The sequence below is a fragment of the Rhamphochromis longiceps genome, linkage group LG3, assembly GCF_057381845.1.
Source record: "Rhamphochromis longiceps isolate RC_006_pf linkage group LG3, R_longiceps_female_GT1.1, whole genome shotgun sequence".
Classification (NCBI taxonomy): Eukaryota; Metazoa; Chordata; class Actinopteri; order Cichliformes; family Cichlidae; genus Rhamphochromis; species Rhamphochromis longiceps.
This window is the reverse complement of record NC_140559.1, coordinates 34,357,265-34,366,421: the sequence shown is the minus strand read 5'-3', so window position 1 is coordinate 34,366,421 and position 9,157 is coordinate 34,357,265. Positions and strand designations below refer to the sequence as shown.

Here is a 9,157-nt window from a genome sequence, read left to right as displayed (position 1 = left end):
AACTAAATACTCATCTTTTCAGACTTGCATTTAGTTAATTCTTCTTTTTTTTCCCCTGGTATTTTGCACTGGTTTGTCCTGAAGCACTTTGTAAATTTGTCTTGAAAGGTGCTTTAGAAATAAAAATTTTAATTACTTACTTGATATATGATATAAGATAAGACAAGTCATGACAAGATAAGACATTCTTTCTTAGTCCACATCCAAGCAGTGGACAGGAACAAATAAACAGATTCAGCATAACCTGATAGACTCGATGAGCAACCTGGTGAAACAGCAAGCCCAGTGCCTGCCAGACTTGGTGCAAAAGTTTGAAATGATTTTGGATTTTCTCTAAGCCACACAGGGTCGAAAGGGACTACATGCTGGTGGCATAATTCTGGCTGGATACTTAACCACTCTTTTAGCAGAACCCTTTAAACTGGTTAGTTTCTGGAACAAACTTTGCTTTTAAGCATAGTTCACAAATTTTCAGGAGGGATGTACTGATTTGGGCTTTCACTACAAGTTGTAAAAATATGTGTTCATTCTAGAAGTTTAAGACCAAGTTCAGAGAAAAGATTTGGCTGGTTGAAAAAAATCACTATTATCACTGTCAGTAAAAAAAAAAAAATTAATAAAATCATTGTATGTATGAAGAAATTTTGCTTTTGACTACTCCAATTGATTTCACCAGCGCTTCCTTCCCCCTGCTGTGCAGCAGTAAATATTGCAGCATTATCTCAAAGGCAGATATAAAGTTGCATTCAGTTTGACATTGAATATATATGGATTCAAAGAAAGCAAACAAGCAAAAACAGAAAAAATCACTTGATGATGGTGTATAAATATTTCAGTACAAAGTAAGTCATTTATAAACAGGAAATGGTGTGGGAGTTAGGTTGACATGACATTTTTTCTAGTGATTTCATTTCTTAAAGCCAAGCAGCACGTGATGCACCTGCTTCTAGATTTTTAAAAACACACAATGCAAACTTTTCTGCCATTGCCTGCAATGTTTCCTGTATCATGACAGTTAAAGTTAAATGGTCAGTGGATCTTTTATAGTGCTTTTCTACTTTGAGCACTCTACACAACGTGTCTCATTCATACAAGCACTTTTTGTATGCTTCTTCTCCGCAAGTGCTTTTTATCTAACGTTCACATACATTCATACTATAACTCATGAATTCAGAGATCAACTTGAGATTTGTATCTTGCCCAACGATATTTGACAGATCGGAATTGAGCCACGAACCTTCCAATTAAAACCTTCCTGCTCTACTTTCTGAGCCGCAAAAAAAGCAAGGGACACTTCTCACTCCCCTTCAGGGAACCCGGTCTTCCATGTGACATGAGTTCCACTTCACTAACTAGGATCTGACACGTGGGTGAATAGGAATTAGTGCACAGTGAAGGACCCCTAGCAGCAGAGGACAAGTCATGATCATAATGGTAAATACAGTCCAAAAACCAGGATTGGAGAAGGAGTCATTGAGTGTTTGTGTTTGAAAAATGGTTAAAGTTTGTTTGGAAGGGGAGTTTCTTAATGTGATTCATTTAATCTTATTTCAGGTCCAGGTCTCTCTTGGAAATGAGATTTTTAGTCTGAGTAAGTTATAGAATATCAAAAGATTACTTTTTTTTAAAATCATGGAAACATCCAAAGGAAACTACTTTAGTATTACTTAGAAAAACAAACGTTTTTCTCATACTTGATTCAGTTTATATTTAATACAACACATAAGATTTATAAATGCACACATTTTGGGAACCATTTTTAATTCTTTTGGGACTTTTTAATTTTCTGCAAGTACTTTCTGCAAATACAATTTTGTAGCATCCATGACACTTATGCAATTGTACTCATACAATTACAAATCGGACACTGAACTTTGTATGTATTAAAAACAATGAGGGTCTACCTGCCAGCTGCATCCACCTCAACACATGCAACTGTTATATGAAAGTGTATAACAATTTATACGCATTCATACTGAACTCAACTGACAATTACAAAAACCATAAATGATAAATTTGGGTTGTCTTCACTCTTACCCAGATGTGATCGTGTCTTCAGGCAGTCCTCTGTAAGGTACATGTTCAACTTTTATTTTCTGTCGTGCAAAATTGCAGTCACCTCAAGGCACTTGATAATTTAAGGTAAAGACCTTCCAGTAACACAGAAAAACCCTTATCAATAGATAACACAAAATTAAAATAAAGAAGTTGTTTACCAAAAAAAGGCAGCTAATAAAAACCCCCAAACTTGATTACATGAAATAGCATTTAAAGATGTATTGAATGAAAGGTTGGACATAGAAAGCAGTGGTACTCCTACATAAAACCCATCACTACATAGCCAGTCACTAGCCAGTGAATAAGAAACTGACATTTTTCAACAATATGCACCAAATAAATGTAATAAATGTCAAATGTAGCACATTTTCACTTAAAAAATTTAGCAAAGTAGCTGTAATTCCAGGTTTCTAAAGCAAAAAACAAAAAAAGTTAATTTAACAGATCAATTTTCACATTTTAATGTGACCTTTACTTAATTTTCATAAAACAATTTAATTTTCAATTTTTCGCAGTAAAGGGGGCACTATAATGGTTTGGGTGCTTTTTCTTTCAGTGGAACAACGGAGCTTCAGGAGGTGCAGGGGCATCAAACAGCTGCTGGCTATGTCCAGACATTGCAGAGCATCCCTCATGACTGAGGCCCTCAACTGTGTGGTAACGACTGGGTTTTTCAACAGGACAGCGCTAAAGTACACAATGCCTGCATGACAAGGGACTTCTTCCAGGAGAATAACATCACTCTTTTGGACCAACCTGCATGTTCCCCTGCTTTAAATCTAATTGAGAACCTTTGGGGATAGATGGCAAGGGAAGTTTACAAACATTTCCAGACAGTAGATGCCATTTAAGAGGTTTTTTGGAGGTGACTCAACCAAAGCTGGTGCTGTTCTTTCTTTATTTGAAATTAGGGATTGTCTTGACCTTTTATATTTTTTGTCTTTGAAGATTCAAAGCAATTTTTCTAACATGAAATACAAAAGGTGCACGATTAAGACAAGACTAGTTTCAAATAATCAATGCAGCAACTGCTGTTTATTAGATAAGCCACATGCATTATGACCCATCTGAAGAGGATTCAATCAGTTTAAAACATCAACTGATTGAATCCGTGAATCTGAAAACGTGTTTCTGAGTGAAAGAGACAGACATGTACAGACTGAACTATCTGTTCAACAGTCAGAGTGTTTCTCTAACAGGAGGACACTCTTTACACTCAACTCAGCACAGACACACCGAGGAAACAGGAGACCAGAAACTAAACCCAGGATAAAGAGTTTGAGTGAAAGTGGTGTTGAAGGTGTGGAGGTGGATCAGAGTGTCAGAGGAGACACTGTAGAAGGACAGAGTGCCAGCAGGACAGTCCACATACACTGCTACTCTGTTAGAGACGGAAGAGGAGATGGATGTTTTTCTGTTATTGTGACAGACAGAGTAACCAAGAACATTAGAGCACCACAGACTCCAGGACTGATCATTGTATCCAAACACACAGTCATCACTGTCTCCTTTCCTTCTGATTCTTCTGTAACTCATTGATATATAAACATTTCCTTTCCACTCGACCTCCCAGTAACAGCGACCAGTCAGACCATTTTTACACAGCAGCTGAGGATGGACATCAAATCTGTCTGGATGATCAGGATATGACTGAACCTTCTCCACACGCATCACCTTCATGTTGTTGTCAGACAGTTTGAGTCTTTTGTTTACTGTGTTTGTGTCGATTGTAAGTTGACAGGAATCTGATGGAGAGAACAAACACAATCCAGTTGCAGTTATTGATCCATCATCTGTTCATTGATTGACACTTTGATGATGACACCTGACATCAGAGATGTGAATGAGTGATGTGACAGTTTGAAGATGGTTGAATGTGTGCTGCTTTGTTTTCATGAATCATATTAAAAACACACTTACACTTCCTCAGACCTGGTGTCAACCATTGTTCTCCAGCAGGCTCCACCCTGAAAGGAGGAGGGGGGGTCAGACCAGCACAGTCTCTTTCAGCATGCACACATGGACATTGCATGGCTCTCTTACACATACTGTTTTACATTGATAAAGGAACAGTCCAAGAGTTTCACAAATACACTTCAATCCATACGTGGATCAAACTGCTGATGATTTGGACTGATCCTGGATCTGTCAGTACACCACTGTATTGAATGAAATTGATTGATTCAAACTGTGACCTTCATTATCTTTATATTCCTCTTCTGTTTGGCTGGAAAGGACACCTCCCTGCCTTTGCTCTCATTCATGACCTTTACTATAAAAACTGTTAATGAGAGTACGGCATCAAGTCAGTCCAACTTCAGGCATAAACACCAAACTGGACAAATATATAGCACACATTGGGAATCAGTAATGTAACATGTAACTGTACTCAATGCTGTAATTACATTACAGTTGTCTTGATGCAGCGTGGATAGAAAAGAAAAATGAAAAACAGGCACTTTCCTTCCTCCACACTGAGCTACAATCAGTTTTGTTTAGTTCGTGTCCCTCAGTGGTTTATAGTGGAGATATACATTTGATTTTTAATGCACAAAAGTGCGATGATGAAATACACACCACATCCAGGACACAAACAACTGCATTATGCTGCTAACACAACTTTGGCTCTTTGCAACCATGTGCACAGATGGCATGCTAACACAAAGTGACAAAGCCAGAATCCAGAGCAATGTTATAGCTGTGTAGATGCTGACTAGAGTCGAGAAACCCAAGGCTGATTTTTAAACAGACAACAAAGGTAGTGATGAGCAGTCAGGCTCGGAGAATCCATTTCTACCTGCTCACTTTTCTGCAGTAGAATCACTGTGAAGTCTTTGTGCTGCTTTGTGTTGTTGCTTTTGTGTCCATACACAAAAACTATCATTAGGACAGATTTATGTGTTAGAAAAAAAGGAAAGTTACCAGAAACCTTTTTTTTTTAAATTTAGTAGAACTTGAAATTTTTATCAGTGAGTAAACAATTAGTATTGTGCCCTCAGAAACATCATGTTATTCTTAGTACTGTATACTTGTAATGAATAAGTTGTCCTAACACAGATATCTTAAGTAAGCTTTACTTCGTTTCTTTTTTAGGGAACGAGTTTGAATCATTTTTTTAAGTTTGGGGAACTAATTGGATTTTACAGTGAAGTGGTTCAGTTAATTCATTTATTTGGCAAGTAATTAAGTAATGATTTTAAGAAAAAGGACAATTACTGTGTAATCCATGACTCTTTTGTGTAATGATCCCAACACTGGTAATGATAATAACTTATTGTTGTTTTTCTCTCATTTATTATTTTAATTCTCTCTTTTTCCTCCGCCCAAATGTGTTAATCCTGGCTTCATGCAGCCGCATTTAAACCTCTCAGATTTTCTTTACCACCTCTGTTTTGGCAGGTTTTTGTCTTTAAGTAACTTTCCATGTTCATGGGATGTCCTACTATACTCTGTATGCTGGATTTTTCAAAAATAAAGTTCAAAAAGAGGCAAAAACAGAAACATGGATTCTTTGTCTCAAACAGACTTGAGGCTATAATTGCTGCCAATGTTGCTTCAACAAATTACAGAGCCACAGCTGTAAATACTTGTGTGATATTATCTATCTATATATTATATTATATATATTATATTATACATACAGGGAGTGCAGAATTATTAGGCAAATGAGTATTTTGTCCACATCATCCTCTTCATGCATGTTGTCTTACTCCAAGCTGTATAGGCTCGAAAGCCTACTACCAATTAAGCATATTAGGTGATGTGCATCTCTGTAATGAGAAGGGGTGTGGTCTAATGACATCAACACCCTATATCAGGTGTGCATAATTAACTTGTTAACGGAGATTTGCCGTGTTACGGCGTTAAAGTCATTTTAACGAGATTAACACTGACAGCACACAACGAATATGACTGCACATTTACTCCGACATCATCCTAGTGCAAAGACAAGTGGAAGCAGACAAAAACAACAAGCACGCATGCAACAAACTTTACCCGAATCGTTTAGACAGCCGTTAGCACATGATTCTCCTTATGAGGACCTGATATGTGTAATATGCTGCTGAGAATATAGCCCAGAAGAAGCGTATAGTATAGCTTTTGTTTTGGAAAGAGACATTTCTCTGTAATAAACTCTCTTTTCCAAAGATGAGTGATTTCTTGATCGGATAGATTTATTTTATTATTTTGTTGTTTCAGCAACATTAAATTTAAAAACTGTATTTTTGAGTTAAAATATATATTTATAATTTTAATACATGACAAATTAAAAAGGAATGAACATTTTTTTGTATCGAAAAAATATCGAGCCGTGACACCAAAGTATCGAACCGAACCGTGAATTTTGTGTATCGTTGCACCCCTAGTATCTATGTCCTCTGCTTTCATAAAGGATGCTCCAGTAGTATCTCCTCTTCTAAAGGAGGTAATTGTCATGGTACCGTGTCTGCCTGGCTCTCCCTGTGTGGCTACATGTGTGTTTTTGTTTTTGCCTCTGCTCTCTCTTGCTCTCGCTCCTTCCCCTCTATGTTCTCCCTTTGTTTTCCATGCCTGGGCGGAGCTCATTATGGGCTCCCGCCCTTGGCCCACGCACCTGCCACTCCACACCTGAGAGTGATCTCCCTGATGACCTGCCCTGGACTATTTATGACAGCAGTTTGGTGTTATTCCTCGCTGGACCATTGTAGACTGCAATTAGTAACTGTCAGTAGAATCCAGCTTTCTCCCATGATTTTTTTTCCTTCGCTAACTTTTTTTCTCTTATAAATAGATTTCCCCGAAGCCTGCCCTCATGTCCCTTGGATTTTTCCCTGTGTGTTCGTCTCAGTGGAGAGTGTGTGGATTACTGGAGCGTTTTGTGGATTACTGCCTGTGGAATGTTCTGTAGAGTCCAAGTGAATCTCTGAGTGAGAGCGGAGTGTCTGTGCCCGTTTTCCCCAAGCCCTGTGAATCCCAGGAGCTCTGGTTTTTCCCTTCACCGTGTAAATATTCACCTGATGTTTGTGTAAAGAATAAAATTTGTAAAAATACTGTCAGCGGTCTGCACGTGAGTCCATTCGGTCAGCCATGAGAAAAATAAAGGAAGCAATGAAGCACCTTTCCTCAGTATTTGGAGAATTCAAGCAGCTCTTATTGTTTTTTTTCATGCTTCCTGTGCTGCTTTGGATTTCGGTTTGATGGACTTGTGTCTTTTGGCCACTAAAGGCTCCTTTTGTCACTTCCTCACCTGTCTTTGCATCTTTCACCTGTCCTCGGTATTATTTTACCTTTCATACACAAACAGGAAGTGAGTGAAGGACACAGGAAATGTTTCCAACTCTTCCTCCTCTATCAGACATTCTCTTCATACCAGAGAGTGTCCAGTGGATCCTTCAATCCAGCCGACAGCAGTTAAATTCCTGAGTCTCCTGGATGATTGTAGCTAAGGTCCAGCTCTCTCAGATGGGAGGGGTTGGAGTTCAGAGCTGAGACCAGAGAAGTACAGCCTTCCTCTGTGATCAGACAGCCTGACAAACTGCAGACACACAAAACATGAATCCATCTGTGAACAATGACTTTCTGTTTGTCAGATACAATTACATTATCCATTTACGTCCATTCAGTTTAATTTAACTTTATTTATAAGTGACTGTTTCTGGATAAGGTACCGGACTCCGCAATACAACTACTGGGGTTCTCTGTGCACCGTGCAGACTGGTCACAGGATCTTACTGGTAAAAGCAGAGGCGGAGGTGTGTGTTTCATGATCAACAACAGCTGGTGTGATTATGCGAACGTGCACCCGGTCAAATCCTTCTGCTCACCGGACCTGGAGTACCTGGTGATTAAGTGCCGGCCATTCTGGCTACCGAGGGAATTCACAGCAGTGATTATTACGGCTGTTTACATTCCCCCACAAGCCGACACTGACCGAGCACTCAGGGAACTGTACAGTGCGATCAGCAGTGAGGAAACCGCACACCCAGAGGCGGCGTTTATCATGACCGGGGACTTTAACAAAGGAAACCTGAAGAAAGTTTCACCAAAACTCCACCAACACATCCATTTCAACACTCGTGGAGACCGGCACATGTCCAACTACCAACCTCTATATATTTTATATACTTTATTTTATTGTTTACTCTATTTTATTGATATCTATTAATTTGTAAAATATGTAAGTATATATATATATATATATATATATATATATATATATATATATATATATATATATATATATATATATATATGCTCAGTGGCTAGTGGATCTGAGGGCAGACCACAGCGACCTCCCTGAACAGGGTCCAGTAACCATCACAGTGGCAGATATCCAAGAAAGGGTCTCCAGTATGAAGAGTTGGACAGCACCAGGGCCCGACATGGTTCACGCCTACTGGCTGAAGAAGCTGACTGCACTCCACGAGCGTCTGGCAGCACAAATGAACCAGCTGCTAGTTAACGAGAGACACCCGGAATGGCTAACTGAAGGCCGGACGGTCCTGATCCCCAAGGACCCCAAGAAGGGACCGGTCCCCTCCAACTACCGACCAATAACCTGCCTCAGTACTACATGGAAGCTCCTGTCAGGCATCATATCGGCTAAGATGAACAGGCACATGGGTCAATACATGAGCGGGACACAGAAAGGAATTGGCAAGAATACCAGAGGCGCAAAACACCAGCTACTGGTAGACAGAACAATCAGCCGAGACTGCAAGACCAGACTGACCAACCTGTGCACTGCCTGGATTGATTACAAGAAGGCCTATGACTCAATGCCCCACAGCTGGATACTGGAATGCCTAGAATTGTACAAGATCAATGGGACCCTAAGAGCCTTCATCAGGAACTCAATGGGGATGTGGCGTACAACACTAGAGGCCAACTCCAAGCCCATAGCACAAGTTACCATCAAGTGCGGGATCTACCAAGGAGATGCTCTGTCCCCACTGCTGTTCTGCATAGGCCTGAACCCCCTCAGTGAGATCATTAACAAGACTGGCTACGGATACCGACTACGGAACGGAGCAGTTGTCAGCCACCTCCTGTACATGGATGACATCAAGCTGTATGCCAAGAGTGAACGAGACATCGATTCACTGATCCACACTACCAG

At 39.7% G+C, this 9,157-nt stretch overlaps 1 protein-coding gene across 1 annotated transcript; it reads right to left on the bottom strand.

The window, feature by feature from the left end:
• Window positions 1-1,775: 1,775 nt before the first annotated feature.
• LOC146674242 (stonustoxin subunit alpha-like) lies at window positions 1,776-4,090 on the bottom strand. The gene is made up of 2 exons (XM_085385028.1): window positions 3,979-4,090; window positions 1,776-3,803 (listed from the first exon to the last, which is right to left on the bottom strand). The coding sequence occupies exons 1-2, from the start codon at window positions 4,088-4,090 to the stop codon at window positions 3,280-3,282; spliced, it is 636 nt and encodes a 211-aa protein (XP_085241154.1). The 3' UTR covers window positions 1,776-3,279.
• Window positions 4,091-9,157: the final 5,067 nt, after the last annotated feature.

Coding starts and splice junctions, on each gene's coding strand:
- LOC146674242 (XM_085385028.1), bottom strand. CDS start 4,090: ATGCAATGTCCATGTGTGCATGCTGAAAGAGACTGTGCTGGTCTGACC. Junction 3,804..3,978: donor GACACCAGGTCTGAGGAAGT/GTAAGTGTGTTT, acceptor TCTCTCCATCAG/ATTCCTGTCAACTTACAATC.